This window comes from Vicugna pacos, chromosome 10 (assembly GCF_048564905.1).
Source record: "Vicugna pacos chromosome 10, VicPac4, whole genome shotgun sequence".
Classification (NCBI taxonomy): Eukaryota; Metazoa; Chordata; class Mammalia; order Artiodactyla; family Camelidae; genus Vicugna; species Vicugna pacos.
The window spans coordinates 73,191,352-73,209,107 of NC_132996.1; the positions used below are offsets into that span (position 1 = coordinate 73,191,352).

Genomic DNA, 17,756 nt, shown 5'->3' on the forward strand with positions numbered 1-17,756 from the left:
TGAGCCCAGCACTTACCCTTATGAACTTCCCTGTTTGAGCAACACAGAACTTTATTCAAATCCTACTAGACTCGAATAGCTGGACTCATTTAGAAAGGTCACTTCCCTGGGCCAGGCCACCCTGTGAGACGGCGACCTGGCTTTCCAGTGTGCTCTCAGGAGGACGCTAGTCAGATACCGCCAGGTGCCACCTGTTGGTCCACGGTGGTTCAAAGAGTTAAGCAGCCGTCCGTGCTCAGCCCAGTCGGGGACCGCCCAGCACTCCCGGAACCGGTGTGGCCCACAGTGGCCATCAGTATAGCAGTGGCCGCCTGTTTGCTTTCTCCAACCTGTCTCCCTCACTTAGTTGCCTTGTGAATTCGGCTCCCTGAGTGGGTGGCTTCATGTGCACTGTGGGGTCTGTTGGGGTCTGTCAGGGGCAGCAGGTGACCAGCCCGAGAGCCTCACACTGGGCCCTCTGCCCGGCCTGGACCAGGCACGGCCACAGCAGGATCATCACACCCCCCCCCCCCCCCGCCAGAAGTGACTTGCAGGGGCATAAAGCTTTGCCTGTGGCCCAGGGCCGTGTGCCCCTCCTTCACCGACCTCCAAAGGGGCTTTGCAGGCGTGTGGGACGCTTACTTGCAGGCTGTTAAGTTTTGCAGTTTAAGCAGAGAGCTGTGATTGGCTTTCTGTGCACACATGAACCGGTTTTTCTCATGGAGTGTGTCCTCATGACTGTGGTCTTGTCCCTGTAGGTGCACTATTGACTGGAAGAAGGGGAAGAACGTGACAGTCAAAACCATCAAGAAAAAGCAGAAACACAAGGGTCGAGGCACCGTCAGAACAATCACCAAACAAGTCCCCAACGATTCTTTTTTCAACTTCTTCAGTCCTCTGAAAGGTGAGCTGGCTGGGCGTTGGGTGACTCCTGGCTGCACACTCACATAGAATGACAGGTACCCTCAGGAGGTTGGGTCCCGGTCCTCAGGCCAGCGTGGCGGTAAAGGGGCAGCGGCTGTGCCGGCAGCAGGGGTGCAGGGACACAGGCTTGTGGATGGCGGGTTGGGGCTCTGGTCACGTGGGCTCCGCTTTCAGATCATCTGCCCACCCCTCTCTTTCTCAGATTGTTTCTTTGTGTTCCTGCGTGCCTGGATACAGAGCTTCAGGGGTTTGGGAATCTATAGCTTGTGACAGACGCAGACTTTGGGCAGAGTCACAGCTGGGAACCCCCTCCCCCAGTGAAGTAGAGCTGGGGCTTCACGCCAGGAGAGGCTGAGCCCCTGGATTGGAGGGAAGCTGCTCGGAGCCCTCACGTCGTCTCCTGACCTCGAGGGCTTGGGGGCCAGCCCAGCTGGCAGTGCTGAAATACAGAAATGAGGAAAAACCTTTTTCTCTTTATTTTCCACGAGCAAAATACAGTTTGAAATAAAGAAATGCTGGCTCTGCCATAGGTAACTGCCGTAGGAACCTTTGGGCTGTTGGTCCTGGGGTCACAGGGTGGCTTCACCCGGGAGTCTGGCCCTTGTGCCGTGTTGCCAGGCTGCCCTTCAGCTCTCAGTCCACTGGTTTTTACTGAGGTGACTGTTTTCTGTGATTTGTCTTTGAACCTAGAGGGTACAAGTGTGTATTCGTTTGGGCATAAGAACGGTCATAAATTTAGTTCTGAAATACCCTTTTTGGGGAATATCCCTTTTGGAGCCTCACGTCGGCACGTTGGATGTTACCGGTGTGCATTCTCCGTGAAGCAGAGGAGCTTTGAGTCCTAAGTTCGGTGGCTTTGTTGGAAGTCTTAAATAAGTAATAAAACTGAAATGGAATCAAGTGAATTCAAGCGGATTTAGGAGGTGATTTTGGGGAATCTAAAACTGACCTGCCGTGGCTGCACAATCAGCTCTAGAAAGGCACCCGAAGTCACTGGTGACTGCTTGGAGGTGAATTGTATGGCATGTCGATGATGCCTCAGCGTAGCTGCTTGCAGAGTGATCACGTAAACACGACGTCAAGCCTGGCTCCGTGATGGAGGGTGACAGTGGGGGAGGGGTAGTCTGGGGGAAAATCAAAATTGATGAAACGGATGTAACGGGATGGCTAGTCCAGCGCCCTGCAGTCTTTAATCCTGCAAAACCAGTCCAGTCCAGCAGTCAAATGAAGAAGGTCTGGGGGCTGATTGCTGGCTGCCAGGCCAGAGCCGCCGAGCCGGCGTCTTGAGCAGCCTGTGGAGCAGGGGCGCCCACGCCCAGCACTCAGTGTCCTCGTGATCGGCCAGTGCTGCCTCTCTGCGCTGGCTCCCCGGGGACAGGCCTCCATCACAGGGGCTCACGAGAGGGTAGACAGGCCGGGCTGAGCCCAGCTGGGGCTCCACTTCCGGTGGAGGTTGGGGTTCTGAGCTCAAGCGCCACTGGGCTTCCCTGAGCTTGGTGTTCGGTCTCTTTCCTGTCACACCTGGTTCCAGGCTGGGCCCTACTTCGGCACCCAGGTCTGTGTGGCCGTGTGTGTGGAAAGTAAGTCTCCCTGACTGTGAGCAGCAGCGTCCTGCCCGGGGGGTTCTCATTCTGTGGAGGAGTGCATCAGCACCATTCTCTCTTTCCTTTGCCAACAAGCAGAGGTGCAGTTTCAGCCAAGCTGAGATGCCGCAAGTCACTCACACCCAGGTCTTATGAGGCTTACAGAGCTTCCTCTTGAGGGGAGGGTGGAGCTCAGTGGCGGAGCGCATGCGCCGCACACACGAGGCCCCGGGCTCCCTCCCCAGTACCTCCGGTTAAAAACAAACCAACGAGATTTTCCTTTTCCTCTACTGGATCATCATGTGCACAGGACATGAGTTAAAACTCCACTTAAAACACAGATCCCCTGAAAAACCCACAGTCTGGGGCACTCGGTGCACCTTTCCCTCTGTTAATACTTGGAGCTTTTGTGAGTCCTTTCCTTAGAGCGGCCTTCGCCAGCCGGGCCTGCGGGCCCTGGAGTGGGGGGCAATGGAGAGGCACGAAGCTCGGGCGACTCCCACTGGAAACCTCGGGTTGTTACATACCCGGTTTATCTCAGCTGAGCTTCTGGTGTGGGCTGTTAAGAGGTTTTGGTTGCCAGCGTAACGTCTGTCTTCTGGTTTTTTTCTAGCATCAGGAGACGGAGAGTCCCTGGTAAGCTTATGTCGTCATCACAGACTTCGTTTTGCTGTTGAAGCCTTCATTTCCTGAGCCATCTGCTGCTTGCTTTCCAGTCTGCTCCTCCTCCCTAGACTCCTGGGCTGGCTGGTGCCCCCTGTGGCCCGGGGTGGGACGGAAGCACATGTTCTGTGGGCGTCCTTCAGCCCGGGCCCCCCGCAGGTGTGGGCCCTGCCCTCCGTGTGGCAGTCCTGGTACCGCTGCCCCGCCTCGCAGAGGGCTGTCACTCGGCAGTGCTGCCAGGAGGCGGGGAGTGCTCCTCAGCCGTGTCACTGGAGGTCGGGTGAAGTGAGGCTGAGAGGGCGTGACGTTTACCGACTGAGACTAGTTAACGTTCAGTTCTCCCCTCAGGATGAAGATTCCGAATTCACATTAGCCTCCGACTTTGAGATCGGACACTTCTTTCGCGAGCGGATAGTCCCTCGAGCTGTGCTCTACTTCACCGGGGAGGCCGTAGAGGATGATGACAATGTATGTGGCTGGTGGCCGCCCAGGCGTCTCCCTGCCTCGGGGTGGCTCAGGGCGCCCAGGCCTAGGTCTCATGGCATCCTTGGCCAGACTTGTGGGGCCTGCTGTGGGGCGTTGGGAGGACGTGGACCGGGGAGGGAGGGACGGCAGGCGTCCGAGCAGAGAGCCAGACACTGCGCGAGGCCCGCCCAGGGATTCGTTTCACATGTTCTCAGGGACCAGGGCTCACTGTGCTGCACTCGGGGTCTCTCAGCTTGGGGCGACTGAACACGAGGAGGCTCATTCCCGGGGGTCTGGCCACGCCGAGCACTTAGCGGCAGAGCCGATCGTGCCAGCAGAGTGGTAGAGACCCCTGCTCCGCACAGACACAGCGCTGCCGTGCCGGCCGCTGTGCCTTCTGCCTGAAGGAGCCAGCCCCGCCACGGTCGGAACTGGGGAGCAGAGCCCCTGAGCGCAGCCCTGCCAGCCGCCCTTGGGCTGTCCCCAGAGACAGTTCTCCATCACGACCAAGGCCCAGCATACTGCCAGCTTTCTTGACGTGGACGAGTGAGGTCTGGTTCGGGAACACGTTGATGGGAGAAGACATTGATTCCCTGTGTTGAGTGCTTGTGTGTCTCCTCCCTGCTGCGGTCTGTTGGGGCCTTGACAGGGCAGTGGGCGCTGGGCAGGTTCGGTGGCTTTGTGCCCTGAGGCGGCGGCGGTCAGCGTCTCCTCACAGCTCCCTCCTTGTGCTGAAGGCCCCAGTGGCGGGAGGGGCCCGTCTGGTGCGCCAGGTGACTGGTCTGAGACTAGCTGACTTCTCCAGTGCGCTCTGTCTGCCCTGGGCTGGGAGGTGGCTTTCAAGGTCCAGGAACATGGACACACAGCTGCTCAGACTTAATTTTACAAAATGCTGGTTCCGTAGCGAATTCTAGACTAGCACAGTCCAGTGGAACCTCCTGTGATGATGGAATTTCCTCTACCTGCTCCATCCAGTGCATTAGGGCCAACACCTAGTGGTGCTGGAAGATGTAAAGTGAGGAACTGAATGTTCAGCTTTATATAATTTGGCCAAAAACCATCGAGGGGCTGCACACAGTGGAAACTCATCTCCAGATAGTGGTCGCCAGACTTTTTTGGTCATACACCCATCAACTTAAAACCTTGATACGCTGCCTGTGTGCGTGTGTGTGCTAGAGTGCAGCGCGGGTGCTCACGTGGGCAGTGCGGCGTGTTTGCTTGTAGCACACGTGCATGTGCTCATTCCCAGCACCTCTGCACATGACTGCTGCTGCGCAGTGTAGTGAGGTTAGAAGTGGGGTTCACCTCAGCCTGCTTAGGCAGGAGCCCCAGTCCTGCCCATTCCCCGTGTGAGCTGGAGGTGATGTAATGACTCCAGCTGCTTTTCAAGCCCTTAGAACCCCGCCCGGCAGAGGAACTGCTCGCTGAAGTGCAGGGATGAGCTGGCTGACCTGAGGCTCACTAGGGGCGTGCGCACACAGGACATTGTTTTGGGATGAAGTGGGTGTAGAAGTCCTGATTTTGTCTCCCACACTCTTGTGGGTCTCCTAGTAACTCCTCCCATATCGATGCAGCCAGCAGTGATAAGGTGTCTTTTATTTTGTTTTTGCTTTATGTTTGAGACTCCAATCAGTGCCCAACCAGGGATGTCCTTGGACACGGGAGAAATTCATTCAAGACCAGCCAGCTACAGTATTGGAGTTTCTCCTGTGCACTTCAGTTAAGACTGAACGCCAAGGTTTTATTGTATTTCTAAATACAAATTAAAGACTTCGCCTGTATGAGATACAAAGTGGCATCAGAAGTCCTGTGTGTAATAAAAGCACGCTGGGGTTTGCTTAGCTCAGCCAGTTTCCCGGTGGGACCCAGCACACTCCCTAGCTGACCGTCTCCTTTCTGCACCCCTCCGCATCCACAGTCCCCCTTCGAGTGGTTTTCTGATCCCTGGTGTCCCTCTGACACAGCAGGACTCGTGAGCACGCGGCCCTGTGCTTCAGGCAGCGGCCTGACCAGCATGGGCGCCTGCCGGGGACTGGGTCTGGGTCTGGGTCTGGTTGCCGTCGCACTTAATGACACCTAAAACCCGTTTCCTTTCTTTTCAGTTTGAAGAAGGTGAGGAAGGAGAAGAGGAGGTAAGACGTCTTTTCCTGAGGTTGCACTAAGCCTTCTCTGCTTGAGTGGCCAGAGCCCGTGACGTCACAGGCGCGTCACAGTCATCCCAGCGGCGCGGCCTTGGCGGCTGTCAGCCCTGCCGAACTGGCGCCAAGGGAAGACGTGGCAGATGTGTAACTGTGTCCAGAGTGTGACCCTGCAGCTGGCCTCATGAAAGTGCATCTTTGAAAATAATCATTTAACAAACAGAATCTACTTTTTCAGCAATATGTTCGTTTCAGGGTTGTCTGTGAGAACAGAAAGTGCCCGGGGGTGGGGTTAATCAGTTATGAAGAGTAATGACTGCAGTTGATTCCCTTGTGAATCAGAGTTTAGCTTTATTTGTGGGCAGTGTGGGCCACAGGAACTTAATTCGTGTCTGTTCACCTAGTTCTCCTTTTGATACAGGAGTTAGAAGGTGATGAGGAGGGAGAAGATGAGGACGACGCCGAAATCAACCCCAAGGTTAGTGATCTGGGGGCCGCGGGGTTGGACTTTTAAATCGTGTTCCCCACTTTGAGGCAGTGGTGTTATGAATATGTAATTGTCGTTCTGTAATTAGTAAAGTTAAAACACACCAGAAAAATACTTGAATGAGGAACTGCTGAGACGTGATATGTAATTTGAGTGTTAAGTATAAATATTCACTAAAACACTTTCCAACTCTTTCACAAGCTGTATCTTATTTTATAGAAACTCGTTCAGTTTTTTAAACGAATGATGGAATCGTGGGTATAATCTTACAATTGTACTTGGGCTGAGAATACTCAAAAGTTAAGTGTCTAGGTATCTCAGATAATTTAAAATAAACTCAGAAGCTTTGCTTAAGAAAAAAGAATGCTGATGAGGATGAGTGGGCACCTGCAGGTCTGAGTTTTCGCTTTTGATCTCAGACGAGATCAAGGGCCTTGCCATCTGGCACGCACTTCCCATACAGAACTGTCCCCGTGCTGTCCTGAAGCTGTGATGAGAAGTGCTCCTGTTTGCTCACGTGACATGTGCTGCTCACCTGCCTCTTAGGCTGACACCATGGGCTGTGAGGCCACTAACATTACCTGGCATTGGAGAGCCTTGCCTCTGTTTCTGTAGACTGTGTGTTTCTTACCCTGTTTTTGCCCAGAGCAGAACGTGTGCTGTGCTGTCGGGGTGTGACTGTCGTGGTGGCCTTGCAGCACCAGCTGTGTCTGAGTGCTCGCTCACGGCATGGTTCCTTCCTTAAAGTGCCCAATAAATACTGCTTTGGGCACGGTCTCACCAGCACGTTCATCTTTTCAGAGCCAGCCTGTCCGTTTCGGCACGGACGCGCCTGTGCTCAGTTCCCGAGTGAGGACCGCCAGGGGTCGCGAGGAGGGCCACCGGCCCCAGCCCTGCCGTGGGTGCAACGCCTGGGGCCCAGGTGCATGTGTCCGCCCTTGGCGCTGACACACGGTGCCGGTGTGAGCTCTGGAGCGGAGGCCGAGGTGGTTGGCCCCGTCCACTCCAGGTGCATGCACAGTCTGTCTCCCGCTGCTCGTCTTACCGGCAGCGGGTGCTCCGCTCCTCCGTGTCTTGTTTCCTTCTGTCTGTCCTCCTCTGCTCTCCCCCTCACTGGACCTTCTGACTCCTCTCACGTCTGAGTTTTCTGGACAAGCATTGTCACCAAGTGGTTACAGACAGCTTAACAAGAAGTAGAGAATTGTCAATACTAACCCTTCGTGAAGTCTTGATTGTTGGCTGGTGAGAAATGACTTAGGAGGGTCAATTGTGTGAGCTGAGAACTGTCAACCACGTGGTCAAAATCCCCCAGTCTTGCCCTCTGGGGTCATGCTGTGACGTTTCTGTTCCTTCACGCACACCCCTTCAGAGGGGCCTGTTACGTCACAGCCTGCACAACCAGAGGAAAACGAGAGGAAGGAGGTTCTGGTGTCAGTGGCCCGGCTCTGGCGGGAGGCTTCCCACCTCAGGGTCGGGGCCTCGCCCTCGTGTCACGAGAGGTAGTGGCTTTTTCCTCCTCTGTAATTCTGTGCATTTCATTTTCTTTCACGGTGACAGTTCCTTTCAATTTTTTTCCCCATTTAGGTGTAATTTTTGTCTGTTAATCATACGTTTCTAGGTAAGGTGGAATTCCATTCATTCCTAACTTCCAAACTTCGGGTCCACGCTTTGCAACAATGCCACGTTGTGACTCAGTGGATAAAGAGGAAGTGGCTGTCCAGGTGGACTCACCGGGTGCCAGGCTGGACTGGGGCTGGCTGAAGAGCGGCGTTTTGTGCAGGCATCTCTCACGTGTCCTCTTAAAGCCAACTGACAGAAATCACATCTGGCTTCTGCTTGTCGAGCCCAGTGTTGGTCGCTGACCACGTAGCAGGGATGTAACTGGTGTGACATCTTTGTTGACGACTGGGCTGCCCTCCAGGAAGAAGGCAGAACAGGGGGCCCTGGGATCGGCTGCCCACAATGGCAGTAGGCGTCAGCCCACTGCGATTTTCTTGACACATGTCTCTCGATCATTTATACTTTTTAAATTGAGGTGTTATGCAGACTGACAGATAAGGAAAGGTAACTGAACTTCTCACACCAGAGTATTTTACCTGAAGAGCCACTGGCATCCGTTTCATGTCGGCGTTAGTGCCGGGAAGAGTTCTGCCTGAGCGAGGCAAGAACTGGCCGCAGGTTTCAGTGGGCATCAGCCAGCCCCGGCGCCGCCCTGTCCCCCACTTGGGTCATCGGGCATCGTAGCTCTGCCCCAGCCAGAAGCCCCCTCCCTAGTATGGTGCACGGGAGGGGCCGGTGGGCCTCTGGGGGAGACCAGCTCAGGAACAGCGCCGTCCAGGGAACAGCGAGGGCTGCACGAGCTGAGCTCAGTGGGCGGCCAGTGTGTGGGAGAGGGGGCCGTGTCTCAGCGCCTCCTCGTGGCTCGGGGGGCCGGGAGGCTGGCTTCCCCAGCGCCTTGGGGGCCTGTCTGCATGGCCTCCCTGTCTTACTCCTGTGGGTTTGGTTTCTTAGAGAACTGACAGGCAGTGGGCAGACATGGGCTGAGGAAAGCATTTTAACTCGATGGAGTGAATGTACATCGTGGATCTCGGTGTCTGAAGGCCAAGTCTGATCACTGGTGGTGGCATCTAATCGCCCTTGCTTCCCACACGTCTGAAGACGCCCGCCAGGGCTGTCCCTGTTGCCTGGAGCATCTGCCCGCACCGGCCTGTGTCTCTAGGAGCGAGGGACTCTGTTCAGTGTAACCACAGCGGTGCCGTCAGACTGTCAGCAGGGCTGGAGCTTCCCCTGGGAGGAGGCCGTCCCTCTGCAGCCCGGCCGCCCTCCGCCCCGGGCTGCGTGCCTGTGGCGCGTGCCAGTTGGCTGTGTGTTAAAACCCTTCTAAATGGCCCCTGACGGGCAACGTGGGCTGTTAGTTTGTTCCTTTGAAACACCGACTCTTGTCCTTCGTGAGCAGCCTTGGGTGCCTAGGCTTCCGACAGCACCTGACTTGCAGCAGGACACTTGGGTTTAGTTGGCAGTTCTGTTTCGGCCTCTGCCACAGGCTGAAGACCGTCAGTGTCGTGGCTGAAGTTCACGTCCCGGTTCTGTGTCAGCCCTGCAGCCTGGAGTTGCGTCCACGTGGACGCTGTCCCCAGGGCCGGGGCTGCACACGGGCCTCGGGTGGCAGGGGTGCCGGTGGCGGCCCAGTCCTCCTCGTCTGGCCAGCTCCCGGCCTCCCCCCCCTCCAGACGCAGGGTTCCCGTCCAGCTTCTTGCCCTCGCAGTGGCCCTGGCCCTGGTCCTGGTCTTGGTTTTGGTGAGGACCCCTTTCTGCCAGCCATCTCCGTACCCCCAGGAGAGGGTTTACTTTATGTGAATAAGATGCGTTCTCCTGAGTCCCTCGAGGAGCATGTTGTGGACTGTGCAGCGCTCTGCCTTACCTGGCATCCTCGGTGTCCAGTGTACACATTTACCTAGGGAGACGCAGCATGCCGGGTCCCCCTGGCCCACCACCCGCTCCGGCCCCACCCCACCCTACCCCCAGCTTCGGCATCTCTAACCTCCTTCCTTCTGCAAATGCATTCCGGAGGCACGCACACCCTTCTTCCCTCGTCCTGCCAACGCCGTCCCAGGCCTGGAGCACTTCTGCACCCCCAGTGAGTCTGGAGCCAGCGTCTGGGCCCTTGGCCACGGGTCTTGGCCTCCTCCAAGTCTGTCCTTGGAATGGCGGTATGCGGTCTTCCTCAGCTAGGATTGCGGGTGGGGCGCCTGTGCCGGCTCGTCCCTGTGCCCTTTCCGTTACACTTCTGGGCGGGGGCTGGGACCAGGGCCCACGGGCATTTGTCTGTGTGCATCTTTTGCACACGGTTTTTCACCCCTTCAGTGTGGCTTCCCCGGAACAGGCTGCAGCCTGGCTTGTCCTCTGATGGGGTTGGTGGCGCTGTCCCAGACGTCCTTTCAGACTGTGCTGCGGGCTTTTCTGAAACTCCGTGGGCCTGGCTGGTCGCGTTCAGTCATTGGTCATCTTCACAGCCAGAAACCACCGGTTACTGGGAGGAAGTCTGTCTGCTCAGAAGCTCCTTCTCTCGGGCTGTTGTTGGCTCCACACGCGGTCCGTGGGGCCGCCTCACGTGTTTCAGTGGTGAGGTGTGGGTGTTGGGTCGTTCTGAAGTGAGTCGCGCCTCGGGGCAGGGAGGATCTCCCTCACCCCTTTTCTGGAGGATGGAATTCCCCCATGGGCAGGCTCCTGGGAGGGCTGGGGCTGGTCTGTGAAGCTCTCAGTGGCCTCTCGTCCTCTGTCAGGGCGCAGGCAGAGCCCAGTGCCGGGGGCGTCCCTCCCGCGAGCCTCGGGCCAGCCGCGGGGACAGGGGTTGCTTCAGGCAGCGGCCCAGGAGCCTCCTCCCTGCAGGGCCGGAGGGGTGCCCGTGGGCAGGGCTGTGGTTGCCCCACGGCTCTGAGGCGCCTTCAGCTTTGGGACCAGGGCTTTCCTGTGCGTTTAATCAGCCTCTGCCTCCGGAGGACCCCCGCTTCCCCCAGGACCCTTCTGCTGTGAATGAGAATGTCCTTAAACAAAAATGGGCAGTCCCACTGTGATCTTTTTCCTGGGAAGTTAATTTTTTTGTTACTATTTTAAAAGTACATTTGGAGGAACCATTTTTTCAGTAAGAATAAATGAAGCATTTGAGTCTTCGTGTTCGATGTTGGGTGGAGATGCTTGGCTGATGGGGTTGGTTGATTCTTTACAGTCTTGTTTTCTCTTTTGACAGAAAGAGCCCAGCCAGCCCTCCGAGTGCAAACAGCAGTGAGATGCCCCGCGGGTGTGGCCGCCGCACGTCGTCAGCTCTGCGCCGACCCGCGACCTGACAGTGCTCAGCTCTAACTCGCTTCCAAGTGCATGGTTTTCACTTAACTTCTCCTTTTACTTTATTATTTTGCTTAACCTGTACAGTGGTAACTCAGATGCATTTCAGAAATAGGAGGTTTAATTCTAGCACCCTCTACCGCCTTGGGCGCAGCTCAGTGGACCTGCCAGGCCCCGCCGGGGGTGGGGGGTGGCACAGACCACACAGGGTAGATGCCAGGGGCACGTGTCCGGGGATGTGGTTCCAGGGCCTCTGGAGCCGGTTACCCCTCTCCCGCCATCGGGCCGGACTCTTGTTTCATTTGAAGGACCCACACGCCGTTTTCCCGCCATGCCAACTGTCGGGGGAGCCGGCGGAGTGGCGCTCTCCTCTCACTGTCCTTTCCTGGGCTTCGCTTTTCTCGGGCGGGCCTGGGGTTGTGGCGCCCACTGACCCTGAGGCACGAGCTCTTGTGGTTCATCTCGTATTTATTTACCCTTTCACGCTGGTGAGGGCTTGGGACGCACGCTGTCGCTTGTGCTTAGAGTTTCTGAAACCAGGTTTGCGACTGGAGACCTGGTGCCCTGCGCGGGAAGTGGTCCGGCTCCTACGGGACGAGGCCTGCATGGAGGAAGCTGCCGGCAGCAGGAGCCGGTCCCCACGACACGCGGGCCATAGGGCAGAGCCGGGATCTGCCAGTCCTTGTGGTGCGGGGCTCGGGCTGGGGAGGAGAGCCTTTCCGTTCAGTGTGTAAATGTTCTGCTTTCTCAGCAGCTCCCATTTCTTGGCCCCACGTTCATCTTGTCTTAAAAGCCCTGGGTTGGGAGCGACCTGTTCTTGGCTGGCGTGTGGGTTTCCAAGGGTGCGACTGCGGCCGCTGGCAGCAGGGGGCGCTGTGTCCACGCTGTGGCCAGGCCTGTAGGGTGCTGAGCCTTACTTACCACACATTTGTAACTGAATACAGTGTTTTCAATTTGTACAGAATAGTTAGAATATTCTATTAAAGTTGTGAAACATGAAGCCAGCACTGTGCATGCCTTTCTTGCTGGGCGGAGCGGGCGGGGGTGCCGGCCTGCTCCCCTCACGGCAGCGCCAGGTGTGGTCACGCAGCCCCCTGGTTTTCTGTCTTGTTTCTGAGGCTTCTGAAGCCAGTCTTTAGAAAGAGGCCACTTCACTGGGGTGGGTCTGGGGTCCCCAGGTGGGCTCTCTGCTACCTTAAGGAAGCGTTCCCCCTGTTTCCAGCGCTTGTGGGGTTTTGCCTTTTTGGTCAGAAGGTTCCAGGAGGGACACTTCCTGCCTGAAGGCCGTATTTGCTCTGTCGTCTTGTTGGGGCTTCCCTGGTGGCTCCTCCCTCTTCACAGGAGGGAGCGCTTTTCCCAGAAACACCTGCTGCCAGGGCTCTCACTCCAGTTCCTGACCCTGGGACCGCCCTTGGCAGGGCCGCCCCCTGCTCCGCGGGGGCCAGTGTCCAGCTCCCCTGGTGCTGGCCTTCCTGAGGGGCCGGCTTCTCCCTGGCAACGGCCAGAGGGAGAGAGTACTGGCCACGAGAAGGAGCAGGAAGCGCCCGGCATGGCTGAGCCCAAGGTGACCAGAGCCAGAGGGAGAGGGAGCGCTGCCCCCCTGAGGTACCCAGGCGAGCGTGGTGTCAGACCCCCTGGCAGGGGGGCTGCGGTGAGCCTCCCCAGGCCTGCCCCAACCCTGCCCCGATGGCCGCTGAGAAGAGGCGAGGGTGCTGGGGGTTTGGTGAGTTGCGGGGACAGCCTGAGAGGACGGAGCGGGGGTGTGGACTCCGAGCCTCTTCCGGGCAGCTGGTAGGGTTTCCAGAGAGGTGTGACTTATGGCAGGCCTTCAGCCCGGAGTGTGCGGGCACAGGGGCCGGGTGCGCTCCCGCAGCTTACACGGGCCCCAAGGGGGCAGCCCTCACTTCCCAGGAGTGATGAGTCGGTCCCCACACGCCCACAGTGGACCGACTGTGGCCACAAAGCTCGAGGGCGCCCACATCCTTATGAGAACACTCTCTGTGGTGCGTTGAGAGGCGCATGGCTGCGCGAGGCCACGGTCATCACGTCTGGAGGCTACGGGCCCACCAGGGAGCTGGACGGAGGGCCAGGCCCGGGCAGCAGAAGATCCAGACCTGGGTGGCTCCCTCTCTGCGTTCTCTGTGGTGACCCACGTGGCATAGTGCCCAAGCAAAGTGTCCTGATGTCAGGTCAGTACAGATGGGAGCAGGGGGAGGGCCATGCTCAGAGGTGCTGGGTTTTCTCTCCCCTGTGGGGTACGAAGTGTGTGAGGCTGCCGTGCAGGCCGGGGGCCTTCTGGCCTCAGGCTGTCAGTCGGCCGTTCCAGGTACACTCGGGTGGCAAGGCCGCAGCCCGAAGCCCTGAGCATTGGTGCCACCCCATGTGCCATGGCTCCGACCTCCCCTCAGCCAGTCCCCTCCTGTGGGACCCTCCAGTGCCTCTGAGAGCCCCGTGTGCCCCATCCCCATTGTTGCCAGGACCTTGAAAGTGCAGAGGCCCTCAGGCTCGTTCAGTCCCTGCCACTCCTGCTGTATGTCATGGAGTATCCAGTAGGTTTGCCTGGAGCCATCAGCTGGGGGGCGGGGGGAGGAGGCACTCCTGCTTGGGTAGGGGGTGCAAGCTGGGTCAGCTTTGCAGGGTATGCCGCCCAGGCTGCCTGGTCAGCCCTCTGCCTCTGTCCGCACTGGGCCCCTGGACTGCCCCTAGATGAGGAGGGCCCCCCTCTGGGCGCCACTTTGATGATGCTCTCACCCCACGGCTCTGCCTCCCTGCTCCCTGGGTTACTGGCCCCAGGCTGCCCGAGCTGTTGGAGACATGGCCTGGCTTACCTGTCACACACGCTCAAAACCAAGGGACTGACTGGGCTCAGCTTCCCTTTCTGGTTTCTGTCCTGTGCTGGTCTTGGCACCCCCACTTCTGGGAGGCACTGGGCCCTGTGGCAGGGTCTCGGGGAGCAGGGGCCCTAGGCAGTGTGGACACGTCCACCAGTGGCCAGCAGTTAAAGGTGGGCGAGAGCAGTGGCTGTGCCCCTCTCGGACCCTCGGCAATAGGAAGCCCACAGCACCGGGATCTCAGAAGTGTCACCTGCGCGGGGCTTGGGGCGGCCCTTCTCTGTGGCATCCAAACTTTCCAGGCCTGTGTGGGGAGCGTGGCTGCCGAGGGGTGGGCCTGGGGCTGGCCGGGGCGCTGTCTGAGGGAAGGGAGGGGCCGCGCGGTGGGGGAAGCTCCCTCAAGTGGGTCCGTTTATAAACCGTACCTCAGTGAAGCTGGTTTCTTAAAAGCCCCCACGTTAGGGCACTTCCTAATGGTCTCCCCCTTAGGGGTTGGGCGTTCCGGCACCCGGGGCCTGCCCTGGCGTAGGGAACAGTTCTCTCGAGCACCCCCCCTCCCCCGGCCCCGGCAGCTGGTCTGCTGTGTTGGCTCAGGGCCCCCACATCATGGAACAGGGGCCAAGTGGACCCACCCCCTCGTGCGCGCAGCACCTTCCCAGGCCCCAGGGCTCCCTCCCTCGAGTCCAGGCCACCACGGGACCAGACTGTCTCAGCCCCACGGCTCCTGCTCCCTGGGCACTTTGACCTGGAGATGCCCCCTCACCAAGCCTTGCCCCCGAGGTGGGAGGCCAGGCCGGGTGGGAGGGCGAAGCCCTTGGGCTGGAAGTGCTGCTGACCCCTGACCTGCCCTCTGCTGGGACCACCTCCCCTGCCTCCCAGGAGCGCCCAGTGGGCCCAGTGGGCAAGCTGCTACTTCCAGCTATGCCTTGAGGGAGCCCCTGGTTGAAGAAGGGTCCGTCCTGGGCGCTGGGCCTGGCTGGAGGGCACTGGCCCTAGTGTGGGTGGCCCTTGGCTCCCTGCCCGCTGGCCTGCCCAGCGCAGCCACACCTGGACTTTGGCCCGTGCCTCCGAGCCCTTCCGAGTGGAATGACTTCCCAGCTTCCTTCCTTTGGAGGCAGCCGTGTCCTCCCCAGCCTCAGCCTCAGAGGGCAGAGCCACGTGGCAGGCGGGAGCCTGTGACCCCAGGCCCTGACAGCAGGTGCTCCCTCTCTGGCCCAGGTTGGACTTTCAGTTCCTCTGAATTTGGTGTGGTTCTCTGGGCACCTCGCATGCCTGGGACCCTCCTTACAGCCCCTGAGCCTTGGAGGTGGGGCCTCTGACCGTGGTCGACTTGGGCCACAGCGAGGACTCCCACCAGGCGCTGACCCCAGGGCCCCCTTTCAGCACGACCCTTCCTCAGGCTACCAGGCAGGTGAGGCCTGGACACACACCCCTGAGGCCAAGTCACCTTGGTGCGTCTGGGCGGAGCCCCTGCCCGCCAGCGATGTCACCACTGGGCCAGCCTGGCCACGTAGACTCAGCTCAGGGTGGTGGCCGGATGTTACTTTCCATGACGACCTAACAGGCCTGGCCCAGCCCCGCCCAACTTGGCTCTGAGCTCGCGGGGTCTGGGGCCCTCCTCCAGGCCCAGGAGGACAGGTTGGGCCCTACAGACACACCCTCCATGGGCTCCTTCCGCTGGGGCAGGGGTGCTCCCCAGGGCTCCTCCAGAAGTCTGGGAGTGTCGGCCACACCCCAGCCTCCCTGGGACTCAGTTTCTGCATCTGAGACAGGAGGACAACCACCACCTGCCACCCTGGGGACTCGGGAGAGGAAGGCCGGGTGTGCGAGGCCAGGGCTGCCCTCGCCGGCCTCCCCAGTGCCTGCCGGCTGGGAGCTTGTCGGGAGGTCAAGGCCCTCGGCCTCAGCGAGTCTGGGGCCAAGCTGGGGGACACGGAGGCTCCAAAGTGCATGTCTGGGCCTTTTTGTCTTTACCCTATGGCTGCCCCATTTTCCGCAGCAGCTGGAAGATCCCAGCAGAGCAACCAGGGCTTCCCCTGCTGAGGACCACGACCCTTGAGAAGTGAGCATCTGGACCCCCAGGCTGTGAGCCGCTGTGACCTGGACGAGCCCCTTACCAGCTCTGCAGTGGAGGTGGGGGAGGGGATCTTGAGGGGCACCCTGGCCCTGTCCTTGGGGTCCCCTCAGACAGCGGGGCAGAGGGGCTCTGAGAAGAACAGGGGGAGACTGGGTGGGGGCCAGGCCCAGGGGCCACTCCCAGCTCCTCAGCAGAGGGCTCAGGATGGGGCTGGGCCGGGTCTGATCTCCAGAGCTGGAAGGTAGTAGATCTGTGTTGTTCCAGGCCCCCAGGCATGTTGTCATCTGTCGCAGTGCCCCCAGGGCACGCATGTGGATGGCCACGGGTGGCCAGGCTAGAGGCTGGGATGGGAAGGGGTGGCAGAAGAGGCATAGGAGAGGTGGGAGCAGGGGAGGGGGTCCCGAGGCCTCTGGCCTGCGAAGTGGGAGGTAGGGAGGGGACACTGTTCAGAGCATGAGATGCCTGGATAGGGGGCCCAAGAAGCCTGGGCCAGGACACCCGGCAAAGTGCCGAGTGAGAGAGAGGCTGATGGGCCAAAGGAACCAGCGTCTCCACCAGAGGAGGGGCCAGGCGGGCCCCTCTGACCAGCCCCTCCCCACTAGTGCTCCCCCATCTCAGGCAGCTCCCAAACCTCTCCTCACTGTCTGGGTCGGAGATCATCCATCCTCTCAGCCACACAAGCTGGACTCAGGTTGTCAGGGCACCTCCGCCTCCCGCCATCCACATCCATTCAGGCTCCGAGTCTAGGGCCAGGAAGACCTGGCCTCAGGCTCCCCACCTGAGACAGGCAGTGTTTCCGTCTGGATTTTCAGACTTCCGCAGAGCACACTGGACGTCTAGCTCTGAGCCCATGCCCAGGGCAAGCCAGGGGATGTGGAGAACTCCTGTTCATCCTCGAAAACCCAGCTCAAAAGTCACCCGTATCCCTAGGAAGCCTTGACCTCACCACCCATGGCCGGCTAATGACCCCATCACCTTTGTCTGGTCCTCATCTGCCACTAGACTGTGTGCTCCAGTCCCAGGGGAGGGGGAGGGCTGTAGGAGAGGGAGGGCAGGGTCAGCACCGACTGCCTGGGGGCTGTATCATTGTCCTGGGGTGGCTGTGACAAATGACCACAAACTGTGGTGCTTAAAACAACAGAAATTTACACTCGTGGTTCTGAAGGTCGGACATCCAAAATCAAGATGTTGGCAGGGCTCTAGGGAAGGATCCTTCCGGAACCTTCCAGCTTTAGAGGTTCCAGCTGTCTCGGGGCTGTGGCCACATCCCTCCAGCCTCTGTCTCCAGTGTATCTCTGATAAGAACAGCTGTGATGGCATTCAGCCCCCTGGGTAATCCAAGACCAGCGCCTCCTTTCAAGCTCTTGAATTTAATCATCTAATCGTATCTCTTGCCGTACAAGGTAACAGTCACTCTTCTACCATGTAAGTCACAGTCAGTGGGGGTGAGGACACGGACACACCTCTGGGGACCATCAACCCACTCCAGAGGCTCTCAAACAGACACAAGGATGTGCACGACAAAGATGGCAGACGCACAGTTTCTTAACTATGGTAAAACATACGTAACATACAATTTACCATCTTAACCATTTCTAGGCACACAGCTCAGTGGCGTTAAGTTCATTCACAATACTGTGCGGCCATCATCACTGTCTGTCTCCAGAACGTCTTTTGTCTTACCAAACTGAAACTGTCCCCATGAAACACTCACTCCCCACCCCTGCCCCCAACATCCGACTGTCCGACTATGAATTTGGTGCCTCT

At 58.7% G+C, this 17,756-nt stretch overlaps 1 protein-coding gene across 1 annotated transcript in view; it reads left to right on the plus strand.

The window, feature by feature from the left end:
* Positions 1-11,129, plus strand: part of NAP1L4 (nucleosome assembly protein 1 like 4) — a 42,897-nt gene extending 31,768 nt beyond the window's left edge. Inside the window, exons 10-15 of the mRNA XM_072970531.1 lie at positions 738-883; positions 3,100-3,122; positions 3,498-3,617; positions 5,717-5,746; positions 6,174-6,230; positions 10,987-11,129. Of these exons, the coding sequence (XP_072826632.1) occupies positions 738-883; positions 3,100-3,122; positions 3,498-3,617; positions 5,717-5,746; positions 6,174-6,230; positions 10,987-11,025 (415 nt within the window). The 3' untranslated portion in view covers positions 11,026-11,129. The remainder of the gene's footprint in view (positions 1-737; positions 884-3,099; positions 3,123-3,497; positions 3,618-5,716; positions 5,747-6,173; positions 6,231-10,986) is intronic.
* Positions 11,130-17,756: the final 6,627 nt, after the last annotated feature.